General features: G+C 47.9%; 1 protein-coding gene and 1 long non-coding RNA gene across 6 annotated transcripts in view; one reads left to right on the forward strand and one right to left on the reverse strand.

The window, feature by feature from the left end:
* The window catches only part of FGF13 (fibroblast growth factor 13), a 449,022-nt gene that overhangs the window by 63,130 nt on the left and 364,412 nt on the right, over positions 1 to 21,480 (reverse strand). For 3 of the 5 annotated variants that reach the window (XM_053891480.1, XM_019421526.2, XM_019421524.2), the window contains one exon: positions 166 to 276. In XM_053891480.1, coding sequence (XP_053747455.1) covers positions 166 to 276 — 111 coding nt within the window. Of the gene's footprint in view, positions 1 to 165; positions 277 to 1,852; positions 1,968 to 2,275; positions 3,191 to 21,480 lie in introns of those variants that run through there. The other 2 variants (XM_019421519.2, XM_019421525.2) reach the window with 2 other exon arrangements.
* LOC109250470 (uncharacterized) lies at positions 2,971 to 16,533 on the forward strand. Its single transcript, XR_002073038.2, has 3 exons — positions 2,971 to 3,084; positions 5,561 to 5,780; positions 16,235 to 16,533. It is a non-coding gene; the product is annotated as an uncharacterized LOC109250470 (long non-coding RNA).

The raw sequence follows: 21,480 nt of genomic DNA on the forward strand, positions 1-21,480 counted from the left end.
ACTGGCTTCAGGTTGACCCGCATAAACACGAGTACGGGGCTGGCGGCCTTTCTGCCCTCGGGTCGGAATTTAGCAAGGGTTGTTCGTTAACAAATAAATAAATGAAGGAAACGCGCCATGTCAGCAACGGGCTGGGGATCTACTATTTATTTCGCAGTCACTTACTGTAAGTGCTGTCCTCGTCTTTCGTGCCGTCGATGGTTCCATCTGCCTGCAGCTGCAGGTGGTAGCCTTGTCGGCTGTAGAGTTTGGTGACTATACCCTTAAGCTGAGGCTCTGCAAAGAGAATGGGAATTTGCATCAATCGGTAAGTCGTGCACAGGCGGCGGGAGAGACTCGGGATCCGAGATCCTGATTTCATTCGCCGACGGCGACGTTGCTGTCAAGGGTCACGCTACAACTTTAAAGAGTCCTCGCAAAGAAAACGCGCAAAGCAAACCCCCAAGTTTCCGAGGAAATGTCCAAACCGAAGAAACGACTGCTTTCTACCTCGTGACTCGGCCAAGCCCTAAAGCTTCTGACGGCGGCTGGTTTCTGACAGCGTGTGCCCCGGTTTCCAGAGCGGTACTCTAGCTCATGGAGCGTTCGGGATGGGTTGGCAAACGGCAGGCTCTGCCTTTTCACAACGTGCCCCTTTTCACGTGGAAGGAAAAGGAGAAATACGAAGGTAAGTTAGAGTGGTTTGCCCACCAGGGACCAGGAACCACGCTAACAAAAAGACTTCCCTCAGAATCATCGCTATTTGAAGACGGAGGGAACGGAGTCCCCTCCGTTCTGAGAATGTTGAAAAGGCACAAATAATCTGGAAAACCCAGCTGTGATACAAGAAAAGGGGGGGGGGGGGAGGAGAGGAAAAAAAAACCAACCGTTACTACCATACCCTATCGTGTTAGTTATGCTTAGGGAAAGTGGGTGCAAAAAGGGCAGGGTTTTTGTTGGTGGGGAGGAAAGAAAATGAGTTTATACTTATCTTCACATTTAATACCAGAAACATGATCGTCTAACCACACGGGTTTCTCAATGGAACTGATTTTCAGTTACGAATCACCGCAGATTAAGGAAGCACCTAATTCACCAAGAACAACCCTGCTATCCCAAATTTGCTTTGACTGAACACAGTCCCCTGCACTGAAACATTGTGTGTGTGATGATTCAGGCCACATAATCATGCTCTGCAACCGCTTCCGCCTTTCGAAAACAAGCCCAATGCACAGCCAATGCCTTAAAAACTTCGAGCAAACAGAAAATGGATGTCTGCGTTTCCATCCCATAGCGTGCGGAACACATAAACAGAGAAAGAACAAACTGATGACTAAGTCTGAAATTCTGTATTATTTGTCTCGTTAAAAGTAAGAAAAGAGCGTAAAGGATTCATTTGGTGAAGATCGGCCAAATACGCTGCATGCTCGCCTGAAGGGCTACCTTGACGCAACCTGACACTTAGAGCTGTGTGAATCCCCCCCCCCCTCCGCCCCGGGCACCGGAATATCGCGCTCCTCTTCTCACGGAATAGGTTCCAAAGGACCTACGATCTGGCTAGGAGTTTAAATGCGCTCGTCAACCCTGCATTTTGGTCGCGAGTAACCAGTCTCACTAGTCTAGCCAGATCACCAAGCTCTCCGCCACAAGGTTCTAGGAATCCACTCCCCCCTTCCCCAGCAAATATTTCAAAGGTGCACCACAAGTCAAGTCTGGGCCGAGGAGCTCGAAAGCGAGCAAAGAAACGGAACGCCTGGATCGCTCGCCGAAGCCCACGGCCCTCGGGGCGGGGGGGGGGGGGGGGGGTGGAAGCTCGGAGGGGAAGGGTCAGAGTTGCAGGGGTAAAGGCAAAGGAGGGTTTCCCCGGGCTCACTAGGGCAGGCAGCGGTGTCCGCCCGGCTCGGCGCCCGCAATTTCCACGCCACACACACGGCAGCCACGTCTGGGTGACGCCCGCAGAGCCCCCGGGGCATGCACCCATGTGGCACGTCTGAAGCCGCGGGCGCCCCCCCCCCCCGGGGCCGGCGACGGCCCCGGGCTCTGCGCCTGTCCCACGGCAGTTGCAATGCAGCAAGCCAGTTACCGCTACGAAGGCGGCGAGAAAGCAATCGCTTCCCACGCACGCACACCGGCTAGGTGGCCACATCCGCACCAGATGGGCCCCCGACAAACTCACCTACGCTTCCACACACGCCCTCCAGCCCCCCTCCACGCTCGTTCAGTATGGGGGTGGGGGAGCAAAAAAACCCAAAAAACCAAAAACAAAACCCAAAGCCGGCCAAGCGCCCCTTCCAACCTGGTCTCCTTCTGCGCCTCTTCTTGGAGCCGAAGAGTTTGACCCGGGAAAAGACGTTTAACTTGTTTTTGTCGCAGCTGGTCTTGCCTTTGCTGGGGCTGCTGACACACTTGCAGGCGTTGGATTTCTCGCGCTCGCGGGCTTGTCTCTTCTGACGGATCAGCGAGCTGGCGATAGCCGCCGCCATGGCCACGACGCCCACCACCACCACTTCTTTGGCGGCCCCTCTCCGGCTTCGCCTGCGCCTCCGCCTCCCGCTCCTCCGCGGCGCGCCCCGCTCGGTCTGGCGCCGCGGCCGCCCTCGTCTCCCCGGCCGGCGCTCGCCCGGGCTTCTCCGCGCTCGGCCGTCAGCCGAGGAGGGGGCTCAGCATGCCGTCCGGGCTCCTCGGGCGGTGGGCCGGCTCCCGCGCGGGCTGCGGGCTGCCTGGGTCCGAGCCGACGCCACGGCCCCGGGCCGGGATCGCGGCGAGAGACTGGCGGCGGAGGCGGCGCGGCGCGGCTGCGTGCGCTCGGCCCCTGCGCCCCGAGGACACTGTGCGAGTCCAAGCGGCTCGGGTCGGAGTTTCGCGGCACCCCCCGCCCTGTGCCGCGCGGAGGGGGCCGGAGCGGGGAGGCGGGCGGAGGGAGCGGCGCGGGCGGGAGAGAGGCCGCGAGCGCGGGCGGCGGGAGGGGGGGGGGAAGGAGGAAGCGCGCGGGGGGAGCGCGCCCTCGCCCTGGCCCCTCCGAGCCTCCGACTAGTCCTTGCAACTTCGGGGCCTGGCCACCGGGAAAAGTTGGCCCGTGCCAGCTGGCCGACGGGGATCAAACAGGTAACGGCCTCGCATCTCGGCGGCGGCGTTGGCGGCGGCGGCGGCGGCTGCTGCTGCTCTGGGCGCGGCACAGTCTCTGCATAGGATTCCGGTCGCCGCCGGCACCCTCCGGAAGAGCGCCGCGGCCTCCCCGAGGCCCCCTCCCCCGGCGGCCCCTCCCTCCCGGAGCCCAGCCCGCCGGCGCCCGGCCGCCCCGCCCCCCGAGGCCCCGGCGGGCCGCGCGCTAACACCTGTAGGGGCTCTGGCGCCGCCCCACCGCCCGGAGCCTCCTGCCCTCCTCTTCCCGAGCCGAGCTTGGGAGGAGGCGGTGGCGGAGGGGGCGCCGGGAGGAGGCGGTGGGGCTGGAAGAGCGGGGGCGGGGGGGGGGGAGGGAGAGCGGGGAGGGGGTCTGGCCTGGAGACGCGGGGGGCCGGGCGGGGGAGGGACCGTTGCCTCAGTGCCGGACTCTGAGCCGGCCACGCTGCCCCGGGCTGGAGCCCCTGGGAAGTTCGCCGCCCCCCCGCCCCCGCCCGGGTCTGCGACTCCCAGCAGCCCCTTCCCCCAAACACACTCCCCCGCCGAGGCGTTTCGCCTGGCGACACTTGTAGCCCTTCGGGAGCGAGGCCAGGGCTCGCAGACGGGTTCAGCCCTCGCGGCGGCGGCCGCGGCAGCACCGGCGGCAGCGGGCACTGCAGAGCTGCGCCCGCACGCCACGCTGCCACCCAGTGGTTTTTGCTGACTTTTCAATTTCAGGCCAATTTGTGCGGTCCGAACCCCGCTTTTCCTCCGCCCCCAAGTCGTTCGTTCGGGTTCGGGATCCCAGCGGAGAGCTTGGGTCGGGTACAGTGAGCGGTATTGGGGAAACGCTGCCGCTACATTCTTGGCTGGACCTGCTTTCCAGATCTTTTCGGGATATGATGCAAAACCAAATGCCCAGATCCCGGTCCTTCTTTCTTGCCTGAGATCCCAGCCAGGAGACTCTGTCGGGCTTGTTAGCCCATCAGAGCTGGATCACCTGAGCCTTTGGCAGATTTCACTCCCCACCCCCCCACCCCGCCAGGGGCTTCCGCTCCTCCCCACCCCCGTCTTGAAGTGTCTGTTGCCCTGTGAGAAGCACTGTTCTGTGTCTGCAAAGGCAGGCTGGGGTGAAGGCTGCAGGCACTGAGGTGGAGGGTCCCAGGATCGTCCTGCCAAATGGGCTGAAATTCCCTGCAGGGTAATCGACACACAGACATTAATGCTTGTCAGGGTGGGGGTACCCTGCTCAGCTCCCATTGGACTTGGAACGCCTCGAAAATCGGGACTGGGTCTTGGCCATCAGTATATTCCCATCTCCTGGCACGGTGCCTGTCACATAGTTGATGCTCAATAAACCGTTTGTTGAAAATAATTGATGAGTGACTGATTTGCATTGATTCTTAAGGGTAGGAAGAGGATTCCTAGCCCAGAATGTATGGGATTCGAATTCTAGTTACCCCAAAGGGAAATAACCTCACCAAGAGAGGCCTCAGAAGAAGATCTGGCCAGGGCCAAATATTTGGGGTGTGGAATGGGACTGGTAAGGGGTTCCTACTCCCTCTTGGCCTGCTTTTACCTTCCGCTAAGCATCTGGGCCTCTAACTCTCTGTGATCTGACTGCCTATAAGAAGTCTCCTGTCCCTCCCTTAACTCACAGAGGTCTCGGACCGGGTGGGGGGGGGGGGAAATCATCCAGGGGAAAAGTGAAGGAAAGCCATTTTGACTTTGGATCCAAATCACCATGCAATCAGCTTAGCCATTAATCAAGCAGATATTTTCACCCTTTCCTAGCTCTCGTGTATTTCTCAGATGTTTCTGAACTCCAAGATGAGTGTGAGTAGAAGCCTCAACTTCCCGAAGGAGAACCGTGCCAAGACCCCGTTCATTTTAGGAAGGCATGATGAAAGAAAGAACTGCAGCTCCCCACCCCCAAGGCCGAGAGAAGCTATTTTGCCTTTCCTTTCAGTCTTACTGCCACCCCACCAGCAGGATGGCATCTGAGTGGAAGAATGAAGGGCTTTCCTTTGACGCCTATTTCCACAGTGCCTTTTTCTCCTGCCTTCCTTTGTTCCTACCTGTTCACACTGTCCCCGGCTTAACCCCAGGGCTCCCAATTTCCCAATATCGCTCGCCTTTGCTCCTCCCAGACCTCCTCTTCCCATTGTGCTGTCCACCCAGCTCGCTCCTTGATCATGTTCGAGGAAGAAAAAGCATCCTTTGCTCCTTTCTCGAGTTCAACTCACAAAAAGTTCTAGCCTGGATGACGGGAGGCCTGAGTTTGAATCCTGCCTCCACCACGAATGGGCTGTGTGACTCTGGATGTGTCATTTGTCCTGTTGAGGCTACAGTTTGCCCATCCTTAAAGTCATCTTTTAGACAATATTAAAGGGAACCAGGTTTTAGCGTTCCTTTCAGGGAGAGTTATGCGAGTTATCAGAGCATAGGATGCTGATCGTTCTCTGCCAATCTCTTTTGGCAGGCCTCAGATGAGCTGTAAAGCAGCTGAGGGCATCTGCTCTCAAGAGGCATCTCCAGGAGAGACACAGAAACCCAAACAGATGTGACTGTGATGAGTAAAAATGAGAGAATTCAGACAGCCTATATCAGGAGCAGCCTCAGTACCTTCTGCGCAGGAAGGAATTGGCCGTCTTTCTGAAACTCCGAAAATGAGAGATTTCAAACACCCGTCCTTCGCGAAGGTAAACATCATGGGAGCCACTTGCCAGTTGGCTCTGCATCGTCACTAACAGTCCCTCAAAACCTCTCCGTGACCCGTTCCCAGGTGAAAGACTGACGAGCGCAAAGGGAGAAAAGGAGGACGAGCAGTACCGGCATCTCACCGTTAACGGAGTAGGACAGCAGAGGGGGTGTTGTAGAGACTGGGCTGCCAGTACCACCGTTTGTGGCCATCTAATTATGTCCCAAAGCCCAGAGAAACGACTGGCTAGAAATACAAATGAGGAGATTAGAGAAAAGCCATTAGCAAATGCTCTTGCCGCTTAACTCCAAGCAGGAAGAAAAATGCAACTTAGAGAAATCTTGTCTATGTCCCACTGGAATACCAGGGACAGAAAGAGTGACTACCGTATTCTGTAACGTAACCCGACACATTTATTAGCTGGCAAAGAGTCTCTCCTAGTCAGATCATTTGGCGGAATTATGCTTCAGAAACAAAGGTCTCCAGAACCAATTTTTTGAAGAAATGGATTGGCTCTTCTGATTTGCATTCAGAAGGAAAAGTCAGGGACAAATCCTATAACCCATATAAAAATTTTATTGTTCAGTCATAATTTATGAACATCAAAAACCATAGAGCACCCTGATGGTATTAATCATATCTACGAATTCAGCTCTTTGCCATTTAATTAGCCATAGCAGCTGCAACATCGAGTTCAAGGCCTCTGATTACCTGCTTGGCCATTTAATCAAGAAAACCTGGGGAGGAATATGGGCTTCCGGGGTGGAGGGTTCGCCCTTGATCATAAAAAGAGAACACGGGGAAATGAACTTCAGCTTCCGTAGGTGGGGATTTAAGTTTCGTACAAGGAGAAAACATTTTTTTTTCCGTAAGGGCTGTTCAAAACCATAATGGCGTACTGGTTCTTCTATGGAAGCTTTATGAATACAACAGAAACCTCATCTACCTCAGTGGGTCTGTGGGTTGGTTCCCCTCGAGGCTCTCATTCGGTCCTTAAGACTACTAGATTTAGTAAACACGCCCGTGACCTGCAACCTGGAAGCACTCACTTGGAAAGGGGGCGGCGATAGCAGTGTTGAGAAAGTTCAAGGTCCTGTCTGATGGGGCACGGGAGCTAGCGCGCGCCTTTGCCTTTGGAAGATCCTACTGGGCGAACTCGGATCCTGTGGGTCAAGGCAGTCACAATCATTTTGTGAAGTTTCTCTGGCCCAAGGCGGGGGAAATACTTTGGAGATGACAGTAAATGTATTCTTAACCAAATGAGTTGCCTCAGTGGTGAGGGAACTTCTAGAGCTGACACAAGCACCGGCTTCTCTGAGTTCTATTCAGTTTTCTTTGATGACATTCAAAGATTCTGAAGGGACGCTTGCTATTGTATGAGCTGACTGGTGGCTAACAAACGTACACAAAGTGTGTCTACGATGAAACATTTACGGCCGACTACAAGACGTGTCCGACTCAGAGGCAAAACACCTGTAACACTGGGTTCATTTCTTGCCCGGTGAACGAAATCAGCTCAACGCAAAGCTAAGGGGAAAAAACGATGCGAGGACTTGAGGCCAAAGCAGGCCATCAGTAATTTTGCTGGATCTAAGCTGTTTCAGGAAGTAGGATTTGTGGGGGAAGGTGACCTAAACCCAAGATTTGAAGAAGGGAATGCAGTGTTTGCAAATGATCTAACGTTCACTATTGCTTAGCATACGGGGCGGGATTCGCAATCAGCACAAGGAACTCTGCATCCATTTCCTATTTGCCAGTGGAGCTGTTTCCACCAATTTCCTATCAAGGTCTGCCCTGTTTTAAAGGAGCAGAGAGGTCTCGGAAACTACTTCATGGCTCTCTCAGGATTAAGAATCCTAACACATTCCTTTTCAGACACCTCGCAGGATCGGGGCAGGAGAACCTGCTGAAGAAATGGTATCCTCTAGATTCCAAGGAGGGGATGAAGGACAGGGCTGTGATTCATCGGAGAACCCTGCAGATATCCTGGGTGGTTTTCAAGACTCTGCACTCTGCTTTCATATATATATATATATATATATATATATATATATATATATGAAATATATATATGAAAATATATATATATATATTTTTTTTTTTTGCCAAAACCGGGGTTTCAAATGGAGACAACAGTCAATACATACTGTGGTTATAATTGGGCAAGCGACTTAAGCGCCGTAACACGATTTTCTATAATCCTTGTAACAACCTATAAGGTAGGTGTTATCACTATTGCCCTTTCACAGATGAGGGAGGTGAAGTCTCGTGAGACTACGTGATCTAGCTCTATGATTTCCTGGCGTGTCCACAGGTGGCCAGTATTTAAACTCAGGATCCTCGGCCAAAAGAATTGATGGGTACGAGTCCAGCCCTTTAAATACGACATTTTCCTCCTTGGCACTGGGTCTGGAATTTGAGTTTCTGGACAGTGGTGCCTGGCTATGCCTATCTCTTGGCTTGGGTAACAGAAAAGGACTATGGCATGATTTTTCAACTCAGGGATTTTTTTTCCTTTTTCTAGAACAAAGGAATCGTAAAACAAACGATATCTCTACACAGCCATTTGCATACTTCCTCCATGTTGAACAATAACTTCTTAGAGTGACATTTTAAGAAGACATCACCACCTTTCTCACTAAATGAAATGATTCTCAATCACTGCTCAAAACCATTCTGGGTTTCTCAGCCCCAGGAGTACGTTAACACCAGGACCTGGTCTGAGTCGGGTCATCTGGGGTTTGGGGGTGCTCGGAGGCCCACAGGATGCTTCGTGGACTGTATCTTCACCACTATTCAGCAGAGGCAGGGAGGTAAAGCATTCCAGTTCTCCCAGTTCTTTTCATACTGGTAACACTGGCTGTCCCCAGAGTAAGCTTTTTCGTGCCACCTGCTTTCGGCTACGGGAAGCCCGAGTTCAGCCAAAAGACAGAAAAATATTGCACACAGTGTATTCGGGTCCATGGTCTGCAGCCCAGGACCATCCTTCTGAGATCCGGGGTTTCTCCAGTATCCATTCTAACTAATTTGCTCCAAGCTTTTCCCTTCTGACAAATAGCTAGGAGTATTATCAACAGATGGAAATTGTTTCATAGCTTCTCCTGCGGCCACTGAAGACCTGTGGCAATTTTAGAACCTGATTTCCTAACAGCAACCTTGATGGTCAGTTAAGAATCTCATTTTAGAGAAGAGATGTGAGGGGGCGCCCGGGTGGCTCAGTCAGTTTAGCACCGGACTCGGGGTTTTGGCTCAGGTCATGAGCTCACGGGAACTGGGGCGTCAGGATTCTCTCTCTCCCTGTCTCACTGCCCCTCCCGTGCTGTCTCTCTCTCTCTGTCTCTCTCTCTCTGTCTCTCTCTCTCAAAATAAATAAACATTAAAAAAAGAAAAAGACATGTGAGGCAGGGGAAGCTAAGTGAATTTGTCCTAGGCGAAACTGTTCATTCACTTAGTCACAACTTACTGAGAATTATTTGCCATGTACCAAGCTATACCCTAAAGAATGCAAAGCTTGAATTTACGCATTGGGCACTAACTATATCCCAGGCCCTAAGCACTTTATCCTGGTTTGCTCATTGAATGCTTACAACAGCCTTCTGAGCTCATCCCCATTCTGCAGATGAAGACGCCGAGGCAAAGAGAGGTTAATGAATGAGTTCGTTCAGGTGGGAAGTGATAGAACTAAGTCGACCCGAGCCCGTGCATTCTGACTTCATAAAGCTACTCTACTGCCCCTGGCTCCAAGAGGAGGAGAAAAGAGAAGCAAATAAAATAACTAAAATACAAATGCGATCTTGTGGGGCACTTAAAAAAAAAAAAGGCACAGCTAACTCTGTGGGTTTGGAGGGTGAGGAAGAGCGAGGAAGTTGGGGAACGAAGTCAGGCAAAGCCAGACTTCAAACTGGGTTAAACGGACGTTCAGTGCCGACTTCTTAGCAGGGCAGATGACTTCCCCGTAGCCGAGAGAACTTACAAAGAAACCTTGGATTTTTATGCCCCTACACTTTAAATCACTTGGCAACAAGTTGATCTCCTATTGCAACCGGTCCCCAGGAACGTACTTTTCCATGAAATACTGATGACTGGTATGGTCATGACGCCTTCTGTGGGTTGGGAGAAATAAAACGTGCTACGCAGATATTCTGATGGGCATGAACGAGTTTTCATTTCATGCCTGTAAACCAGTTGTCTTCCCTTTCCCACTGATTGTGTTCAGCACGTATGGTCACCGGCGATGTTCAAGTGTATGGGAGTTGATCGATTTCCAACTGCAGTCAGCACAGGGTCTAGTGGGAGTAATCCCTTTGGAAAGACACCAATCAAAATGAAGATTCGACTGGCACGTATGCCATAGTGAGCTTGGAGGGGGGAGCTTGGAGACCAGAGATTTGCCTGTGGGCAGTTACTAAATAAGTTTATGATGATGACAACAAAGCTTTAAGCTAACAAATGAGACGACTAGGATTTGGTTGCTATTTGAATATATTGAAAGCATATTTGAAAAACCTCCCCACTCACTGCATTCCTGCCACTAAAATGCCCACGCCTATTGTCTCTGTCCGAATCTTAGTATCCTTTGGTCTGGAAAAAAATACATACTTAACGGAATCATTGAGGGAGGCAACAGTGCCCCTCTTCACCGTCAGGAGAACCAAAACCAAAGCAAATAATCCAATCAAAAGATGGGCAGAGGACCTGAATAGACATTTTTCCAAAGAAGACATACAGATGGCCAACACACACGGATGGAAAAGACGCTCCAGATCGCTCATCATCGGGGAAATGCAAATCAAAACCATGATGCGGTATCACCTCATGCCTGTCAGAACGGCTGAAATCAGTAACACAAGAAACAACAAGTGTTGGCCCAAGGATCACTGCAGCATCACGTACAATAGCCAAGACGTGGAAGCCACCCAGCGTCCACCAATAGATGAATGGATAAAGAAGATGTCGCATATACGTACAATGGATTACTACTCAGCCATAAAAAAAAAAAAGAATGAAATAGCTCCGTTGGAGACAACATGGATGGACCTAGCGGGTATTACGCTAAGTGAAATATGTTAAGCAGAGAAGACAAATACACATGCTTTCACTCATATGTGAAATCTAAAAAACAAAACAAACAAACAAACAGAGACACACTCATAGATACAGAGAACAAACTGGTAGTTGCCAGAGGGCAGGGGGTTGGGGGATGAGTACAATAGGTGAAGGGAATTAAGAGCTACAAACTTCCAGTTACAAGATAAATAGGTCATAGGGATGAAAAATACAGCATAGGGAATAGAGTCAGTAATATTGTAATAACTTGATATGGTGGCTGATGGTAACCACACTTACCGTGGTGAGCATTTTATAATGTACATAAGTGTCACATCACTATGTTGTATACCCGACGCTAATATAATATTTATGTCACCTACATTAAAAAAAAGAAGAAGAACCGGGGCGCCTGGGTGGCTCAGTCGGTTGAGCGTCCGACTTCGGCTCCGGTCATGATCTTGCGGTTGACGAGTTCGAGCCCCGCGTCGGGCTCTGTGCTGATGGCTGGGAGCCTGGAGCCTGCCTCCGATTCTGCGTCTCCCTCTCTCTCTGCCCCTCCCCCGCTCATGCTCTGTCTCTCTCTCTCTCTCTCTCTCTCTCTCAAAAATAAACAAACATTAAAAAAAATTTTTTTTAAGAACCAAACCAATACAGAGAGTGTGTGTGTGTGTGTGCGTGTGTGTGTGTGTGTGTGCAGGCAGGCTTTTAGGCAATGCTGTAAAGCCAGCACCTCGGCCCAGATGCCCACTGTCCTTATGAGGCCCCTCAGGAAACCGCTCTTCCAGATAAGACTCTGGGATCCAGGTTGTCCTAATTCTTCATTAAAATTGTCCTTTCTTATATCCCTTCCCTGGGTCACTGCTTTCCAAGATGACAGCTAGTTAATCAGGTACTCTCATCAGTTCTGGGTTAAATACTAATATAGCCTCATGACCCCACTCCCCTCCCCCCCAGTTGGCTTCTTCTAACAGGGATTTTATGGAGGCGATATTATACTACAAAAGAGAGCCTCTAAGAGTGACATTTTAAATGAAAGAACAGGCTGCGGGAGTAGCTTTTAGGAAGGAGGAGCTTTGGAGAACATCGCAAGTTACAAGTGTGCACATAAGGTTGCCATGCTGATTTTTATTCTTTTTTAAACATTTATTTCTTTTTGAGAGAGAGAAAGAGAGGGCACATGAACGGGGGAGGGGCAGAGAGAGAAAGAGAGGATCCAAAGTGGGCTCTGTGCTGAGAGCAGAGAGCCTGATGCGGGGCTAGAACTCACGAACCGTGAGGTCATGACTCTAGCTGAAGTCAGACGCTTAACCGACTGAGCCACCCAGGCGTCCCTGATTTTGCTATTCATATAGCATAAATTAACATACCAGACATGCTCATTTAGCTCCTGGTCAATCTTTCCTTCTCTTCACGGCCACGATTCTTGGAAGTCTTTACCAACAACCCCATTTCCTTACTTCCATTCACCATTCACTCTGATTTTATTATAAATTATATTATATGTATGTGTGTATATCCCTAGTAATTCCTCTATGTAGATTTCAGTATCCCTTTTAGAGATGGAAAACCAGGATTTGCTTGGTATTTGAATATATTTAAAACATTAAAAATAGTCCCACTCACTGTATTCCTCTTCAGTTGCACTCCTTCCATTGTTCAATTACCTTTCTTCAGTTCTAGAAGTTTACCATCAACTCTTCATCCACGGCCTCTCCTTAAAGCTCTTTCTGTTCTTTTTCTGAAACTTCTGTTCCAGAGACCTCCTTCTCTCCTCATGACTCCTTACTTCTCTTCCCCAGGTCCCTCTCTTTATCTTTCTGTGTAGAATCTGGGTGTTACACTGATCCCCACTCTGGGCTTAGTCTACTGTTTGATTTTGTTTGATTTCATTGATACACACACATATACTACATTAGGTATTGTACAGTAATATATATTCTATATGACATGTTAAAAATTACATACATATTACTAGACATGTTGCTGGAGGCAAGGGAAACAAAAGCAAAAATGAACTACTGAAACTTCACTATGATAAAGAGCTTCTGCACAGCAAAGGAAATCAGCCTACAGAATGGGAGAAGATATTTGCAAATGACACGTCTGATAAAGGGTTACTATCAAAATCTATAAAGAACTTTTCAAACTCGACCCCCAAACACCAAATAATCCAGTGAAGAAATGGGCAGAAGACATGAATAGACACGCAGAAGACATGAATAGACACTTTTCCAAAGAAGACATTCAGGTGGCCAACCGGCACATGAAAAAATGCTCGACATCACTCATCATCAGGGAAATACAAGTCATCAAAACCACGATGAGCTACCATCTCACACCTGTCAGAATGGCGAAAATCAACAACACAAGAAATAACAGGTGTTGGCGAGGATGCCGAGAAAGGGGAACCCTCTTGCACTGTTTTTGGGAATGCCAACTGGTGCAGCTACTCTGGAGAGCTGTATGGAGGTTCCTCAAAAAACTAAAAATAGAACTACCCTACAACCCAGCAATTGCACTACTAGGTATTTACCCAAAGGATACACAAATACAGATTTGAAGGGGTACATGTACCCCAATGTTTATGGCAGCACTATCAATAATAGCCAAACTATGGAGAGAGCCCAAATGTATATATATATATACATTTATATATATATATACCACATCTTATTTATCCATTCATCAATTGATGGACATTTGGGCTCTCTCCATAGTTTGGCTATTATTGATAGTGCTGCCATAAATATATATATATATATATATATATATATATAGTGTGTATATATATAGTGTTTGTGTGTGTATATATATATATATATATATATATATATATATAGAGGAATGGAATATTACTCAACCATCAAAAAGAATGAAATCTTGCCATTTGCAACAACACGGATGGAGCTAGAATGTGTTATGCTAAGCAAAGTAAGTCAGATAGAGAAAGACAAATACTATATGATTTCACTCCTATGTGGAATTTAGGAAAGAAAACAGATGAACACATGGGAGGGGGGAAAAAAGAGAGAGGGAAACAAACCATGATAGAGAACAAACTGAGGGTTGATGGAGGGAGGTGGGTGGGGCATGGGCTAGATGGGTGACGGGTATTAAGGAGGGCACTTGTTATGAGGGGCACTCGGTGTTGCACGTAAGCGACGAATCGCCGAATTTTGCTCCTGAAATCAATATTGCACTGTCTGTTAACTGACTAGAATTTATATAAAAATTAAAAAAAACAAGAAAAATAGAAGTTACTAGTTGAAAACAATTATATACATCTATGTGTGTGTATATACATATATATAATTTTTACAATTTCTGTTTCTTTTCTAATAGGTCTGCTATTCTTTTTGCAATGTGTTGTTCATGCCTTATGGACTCTATCTCTTCCTTTATCTTACTGAACGTTTTGCAGGTCTCTTTGATGTTGCCTTCTGATACTACTTTTCTGGAACGTGGATTACCACGTTGATTGTCGCTGCTGACTCCCCTGCAGTGGATTATTTCTCTTGTTGCTCTGTAAACTTGACTGTGGGCTCACCTTTAGCATTAACAGTTGTCTTCTGTAGAAGTGCTACTTGAACACTGGATAGTAGAGTTATCTATGTCTATAGTTCCATGTTCTTTCTCTGCCAGCACTCGGGCATCCCACCGGAGGCAGGTCAGTTTTTTATTTTAATTTCCCAGCTTTTTAGCACAAATTAAGATGTGGGGTTCCAGGTGTGCTCTAGGCCAGGAATGAACACTGTGCTTATATCTGGGATGCTAGGGGGGAGGGATGAGTGGAGGGCGGAGGGGCAGAGAGAGAATCCCAAGCAGGCTCCAAACCCAGCCCAGAGTCTGACATGGGGCTCGATCTCATGACCCCGAGATCACGACTTGAGCCAAAATCAAGAACTGGATGCTCAACCGACTCAGCCACCCAGGCGCCCCGGTTCTGATATTCTTGAGGGCTATGTAGTTCCAACTGTGGCACTGTGCTTTGGCTTTAAATAGGCGCTTCGTCTCTATCACCTGAAAATTTCCCTCTTTGGCTTTTGTTTTCTTTGCGTGTATTGTCCGACTTAAGGTAATATTTTATCCACTATGTCTATGTTTTTACGGAAGGATAGTGGTTTCTGCCGTACCTTAGTTCAACATAGTGACCAGAAGTCCCTATTCAACCTACTTCCACTATGACACGGAAATTGCTTTTACTGAGATGATCAATAACCTTATTGTCACATTAAGTGATTCCTTCTCAGTCATTACACAACCTTTCAGTAGCATTTGACAATTTAAAAAAATTTTTTATATCTATTTTTTTAATGTTTCATGTATTCTTCAGAGAGAGAGACAGACAGACAGACAGAGCACGAGCAGGCGAGGGGCAGAGCAAGAGCGGGACACAGAATCGGAAGCAGGCTCCAGGCTATGAGCCATCAGCACAGAGCCCAACACAGGGCTCGAACTCACAAGCAGTGAGATCATGACCTGAGCCGAAGTCGGAGGCTTTACTGACTGAGCCACCCAGGCGCCCTAGCATTTGACACTATTGACCATTATCTTCTTGACACTTTTCCATAGACTTCTCCCAGAGTATGTTCTGATTTTCTTCCTACCCATATTTGACCGCACCTTCTCTTGGTCTTCTTTTCGTCTTACTGACCATTTGAGCTTCTTAGGATTCTGCCCTTTGCCCTCTCATTTTCTCCCTTATTCTTCCTTTTGTAGGTATTGACTCCTCATTCATCCATTCAACAAATGTTCTTTGATCATTTGCTCTGTGCCAGACTGAGTTGTAGGTATTCAGCAGGGAACAAGGCAGATATGATCCTGCTCACGTGGAAATTACAGTTTAAGGAAGAGTCAGATAGTAAACACTGACACATAAATATGGGCTCATAAATTGTGATCACTGCTATAAAACAAAAGGACAGAATGCTACTCAAGAGCAATATGGAAGGGGCACCTGGGTCACTCAGTCGGTGAAGCGTCCAACTTTTGATTTCTCAGCTCAGGTTGTGATCTCACTGTTCGTGGGATCAAGCCCCACATTGGGCTCTGTTCTGGCAGTGCGGAGCCTGCTTGGGATTCTCTCTCTCCCTCTCTCTGCCCCTTCCCCAATCTCTCTCTCTCAAAATAAATAAATAAACATTTAAAAAAAAAAGAGTAACACGGAAGAAGCTACTTGAGATAGGGAGGTTGGGAAAGGCCTCTAAAAGGGGATGAATAGTGCAGGAAATGACTACCTTTTCTACTCTAACAATTCTAAAAATCTCCACTGCTTTTGACGGGGTTCAGGCCATGCGACCCCAAAATATGGCCCTTGGGCATAATGAATATTTGAAACTAAAGGAGTTCGAGAAAAAGGCCGAAGCAGAAAGGTGACCTTTCCTCTTCCTTTCTCCCCTGAAACAGGCTATGAACCCTTCATGGGAGCAGCGACCTCCTCGTACCCCCCCAGGAAAAAAGCATCGTATCTCCGAAGACAAAGGGACACCAAGAAGAATCCTGACAGGCCTTGCTAAGCTTCCCCTGGTTTCCCACACTTACCTTATACTCCTTGGCCTATCATACGTCTACACGACAGCCCTTTCTTCATCAAACCCAGTGCGAAGATAACTCGGGTCTAATTGTTTCCTTGGGCCTTCATTTCATTTTGAAGGCAGTTACGTAACACTTTTCATGAAATGATTCTGCATGTTCTTTCTTGTTAATTTGTCTTTTGTCTAATTTTCAGAACCAGCCAGGGACCCTAGGAGGGATGAGGAAGCTTTTTCTTTCCCGACCCTTTCACGGGCTCGGACAGCTCCTCTGAGCTCCATATATGGATAGTTCCACCCCAGTGGCACCCAGGACCTCAGAATCCCGAGCCAGTCCTAAACAGACCTCATCTCGCAAAACGGATTCCTCCTCTCTTATTCCATGTGGCCATTAAGTTTGTTGCTTACATCCTACCCCTTTCTGGATTCATTCACCGTCTCACCCGAGCCAGAGACTTGGGTGTTAGCCTGAATTCTTCCTTTCCCAACCTCACTTCCAAAGAGTAACCAAGTACCACAGGTACTTCCAAAGAGTAACCAAGTACCTTCCTATGGCGTTTTCTTAATCCCTATTGTTAAAACTTTCACCTAGGCCCATTTCCTTTCTTGCCTGAATTTTACCCCAGCCTCCTCTGTGGCCTGTGATCAAACTGCTGTGCTCGCTGTGACGATTCTAACGGACAAGTCTGATCCTGCCAGGACCTGTTCACAAGTCTCAGTGGCCCTCCACTTACAAGCCCTCCGTTACCCGGCCCCGGACTTCCCTGTCACCCTTACATCCTGCCTCAGACATACCGTATTTCAGACGCGCCAAAGTACTTACCTTTCCCCAAGCACCCCCATCCAGCCCTTTAGCCGCTCCAACTACCGTACCTGTCAAAATTCTGTTCCCTCTTGCTCGGCAAACTCTTTAAGATCTATGTGTGGCATCATCTCCTCTGGGAAACCTTCCCCAACCATCCCCGAGTAAAGACACTTTCCACTTCTCTGCTCCACAGCATCCTATGTAGATAGCTACTATGGTGCCGATGAGATCTATTTCTGTCTGCTTGTCTGTCACGCAAACCAAACGTAAGCTCCCCGAGGCAGGGACTGGGACTTCATCTTTGTATCCTCATGTGCAGACAGAGGAGGGACCCTCAGAGCCCTCAGAGGAGGGCTTCGTGGATAAACGAGTTGGCCAACTCGTCCTTCTCTGGTTAGAAAGCAGATCGTAGGCATCTGGAGCAAAGACACGCAGGCCAGGTCTATTTCGACAAGAGCAGGTTCATGTACAACTCATGGTCGAGTGCGGCCATGTTTTAGTTACAAACAGAACCAAATAGTTGGGTCACTGAACTAGAAGCAGGGGGACCTACTGCATCCTGGAGAAAGGGAAAGTTGCATCAGGTTAGTCATTAGATTGGCCCCTAGTTTCGTCAGTAAAATAATTCCTTAGAGGTCTACAGCACTTTAAGGTTTGACAGGACCCTCTCATAGCCATTGTCTTCTGTGATTTGCAGATCTCACCAACAGCTCATGGTTTGCCTCCCATCACATGGCGAATTTCTGTACCGATCAGTTTATCCCCTACCTCGTTCCAAAGAAGGATTGTGGCTGCTTACAAAAAGGTGTACAGGAAAATAAGGTTGGAAAGCAAGGAAGAGGGCATCGGCCTGAAGAGAGAAGAGTCAGACACTAGAGAAGGCCAGCAGGGTTTCAAGCCCAAGGTCTCATTAGGCTGCCTCCAGGAGCTTTTGAACCACTGGGTGGTGATTGGCAGGAGTTTTGTTGGCATTAAAAAAAAAAAAAAAAGCAGCAACTATTTTGACTTCACAAAGCAAGTGGCCTAGTATCGATCGGAATACTCTCCCATCAAATGTCAGCACCGAAAATTAAAACCAAACTTGAATTGCTGCAATTATTTTGCCTGGACTGGAAACCTACATCAAGCAACAGACAGAGGCAAGGTGAAATGAGCTGAGACCACAAAGAAAATTGGTCCGTGAAGGTTCAGGGGCCTGGGTTTGTTTTTCAGAGCCACGTATATACATAAAAAATATTAATTAGATCAAGAGGTGACTCGGTTTCCGAGGTAAGCGAATTCCATTTTGATCGCATCATGTTTTATAGACATCCACCTGCTCCTAGATTTTTTTGATGAGAGTTTAAATAATAATGTGGCTTTACTGGGGAGCCTGTGCCTCAACCAGAATCACAGATACCATTTTCCTAAGTGTTTTACTGAAATTGAAAATGATAATGCCTGTGAAGCCTCTCCACTGCTGACATTTCCAAGACTCTTTCCCAGCACAAACAAAATTAGAAAATGGAAAATATAACCTTTCTCGCCCTGTATTTTCTTCACAAGATATAAAATTGAAAGATAGTCTCTATTGCAGAATCATGACCAACTAGCAGGAATAATAACCATGATGAGAGAGTGAGAATAATAACAACCAACATGGTTTGAGCATTTACTCTGGGCAAGGCGCTGTTTTAAACACTTTACATATATTAACTCATCCAATTCTTACGACAAACCTATGAGATAGGGACTATTATTATCCCCAGGTTATGGAGGAGGACAATGAGGTATACTGAGGTTAATAGTTTGCCTAAGGTCACACAGCTAATGAGTGGTGGAACTGGGACACTAATCTAGAGAATTCTGCTATGCGCAAACATGCAAACAATCCCAAATTTATAGTTGTTTCGTCAAATACATGGATTATATATTTTGTGGATCATTTCTGGTCTTCTATACTCACGGTTGCTTTTTTGCTGTTTAGATCATTGCCAATCAGCATTCCAGCGATAGAGGCTCGGGGAAAGTAAAGATACTACTAAACTTAGAGAAAGTTCCATGAATTTCTTCAAGAAGGGAATACTTCTTAGTTCTCCCCCCCCTCCCCGATGCTCATTGCAATGATTTCTATCATACTTTGCAACTTTCAAATCATTTCTCCACGAGTAGATAGCTAGGTCTGGTGTTGCCATAGAGATTTTGATCAATGCCACGAGCTGGGGACTAGTTCGCACATTCTGTCCATTAGCGAGGGTACTTGCTAATCCCTCCCATCCACTACCATGACTAATCTCATGTGTTGGCGATGTATGGGATTCATGAAGGCTGGGAACTGATCCTCTCAGGTTATTTAACACTTCAGTTCTGTTCAGTAACAGCTTAATTAAACCTTGAAGGGGGGGAAGAAAAGGTCAACAGAAAAATAAAATTATATCTTTTGGGAAATTAGCTAATGAGCAAGGGAAGTTAGAATGCACTGCTGGGAGGAAGAGGAAAGAATAGGATGATACAAAGCAACACAAATGGAACGGTTCGTTCCGGGTATTTAGGAGTTGAGCACTCCAACCAACTATCATTTATGAAGAGGCTTCTCTGCGCCTGGAAGGGTGCCAGGTACTTTCGGAGGTGTTATTTCATCTTGTTTTCACAATAATCCTAGGAGGCCAGGAGAAGAGAGGGTGAGTCACAGGCTCAAATTGAGACACATCAAGGGATACTGTCCCAACAAAGCTGGACCTCCCAAGTGTGTCTGACTCTTTCCACACCACTGGAGTGGGGCCGTAGCTGGACCTTACTTCCCATCCAATATCTTGATTGTCTAGAAGACAGAAACAGGGCTGATAAAGACAAGCTGCAAGGAAACGGATTAAGGCTCAGTTTGACGAAGCCATTGCTAACAATAGGGGCTGTCCAGAAATGGATAGGATGGATTATCTTGGGAGATAATCAGTGCCCTGTGATCAGAAGTGTTCATATAGGGGCTGTGGGGTTCACAACGACCTGGTAAACACTTATTGGACGTTACAGAAGAGATTCTCGGATAAAGCGAATGATTTGAATCATTATGGACCCCTCGGTCAAAGACTCAACACAAAGACCATCAGAGAAACATGTTGCTCATTAAAAGCTGAGTGTGTGAAACATGCTTAGAAAAAGAAACTACGCCCTTGGCTCAGTCTAAGTGTCCGACTCTTGATTTCGGCTCAGGTCATGATCTCATGGTTCATGAGATCAAGTCCCACATTGGGCTCTGCACTGACAGCATGGAGCCTACTTGGGATTTTCTCTCTCCGTCTTTCTCTGCCCCTCCCCCACTCCCACTCTCTCTTTTCTCTCAAAGTAAATAAATAAACTTCAAAAAAGAGAAAGCACCCCCTTGATAGAGTCTCAGCGGTGGCTCAAACGAGGAAAGTTGGCAAAGAGCACGAGGAAAGTTGGCAAAGAGCACTTACAGGGTTCTCGGGGCTGGGGTTGGTCATAATGTTTTTTTTAAATGTTCATTTATTTTGAGAGAGAGAGAGAGAGAGAGAGAGAGAGAGAACATGTGTGCATGAGCAGGGGAGGGAGAGAGAAAGAGAGAGACAGAGAGAATCCTAAGCAGGCTCCATGCTGCCAGCGCAGAGCAGACCCCAATGCGGGGCTCAATCCCACGCACCATGAGATCATGACCTGAGCCCAAACCAAGAGTCGGACCCTCAACCCATCAAGCGTTTTAAGGCAGCACTTGGTAAGTACGGTCCTTCCAAATTCAGACCAGAATTTGTAAACTAGGTGAGTTGCTAGAACGGTCAGTGGTCTCGTCTTTGGGACACATGAGCTACGCAGAGCTACTGTCAAAACAGTCCGAGCTAAAAAAACTAAGGCACCACGAGACTGTCAGAGACCAGAGGAGAGTAAGATATGATATCCTGGACGGGACCCTGGAAGGTAACAAGAGTATTAGTGGAAAAACGGGTGAAATCCGAATAAAGTCCAGGGTTGGACAGTAATAAGATGTTGACATGACAGAAAACTGGATGAAGGATATAGGAGAACTCCCTGTACTGCCTTTGCAGCTTTTCTGTAAACCCAAACTCATTCCAAAAGCGGTAAGGTTTATTAAAACATAGCGTGAGTTCCGTTCGTCTTGCCCATCACGTCTTGCTTTGGTTTCTCGCACTCGTGAGTAATGGTTCAATATGTTTTGTAACCTTGTGGTGTGGTTTGCTTCTCCCCTGGATCTGGAAATCGACTCAGAGGCCTTCTGGTCAGAAAAGAGTTTTCCATTTAACCTAAACTATGGGATAGTAAGTAATGGAATCTGACGTGGGTGGAAAAGATGTGTCGAAAATAAG

Source organism: Panthera pardus, unplaced genomic scaffold (assembly GCF_024362965.1).
Source record: "Panthera pardus isolate Hobbes unplaced genomic scaffold, ASM2436296v1 HiC_scaffold_27, whole genome shotgun sequence".
Classification (NCBI taxonomy): Eukaryota; Metazoa; Chordata; class Mammalia; order Carnivora; family Felidae; genus Panthera; species Panthera pardus.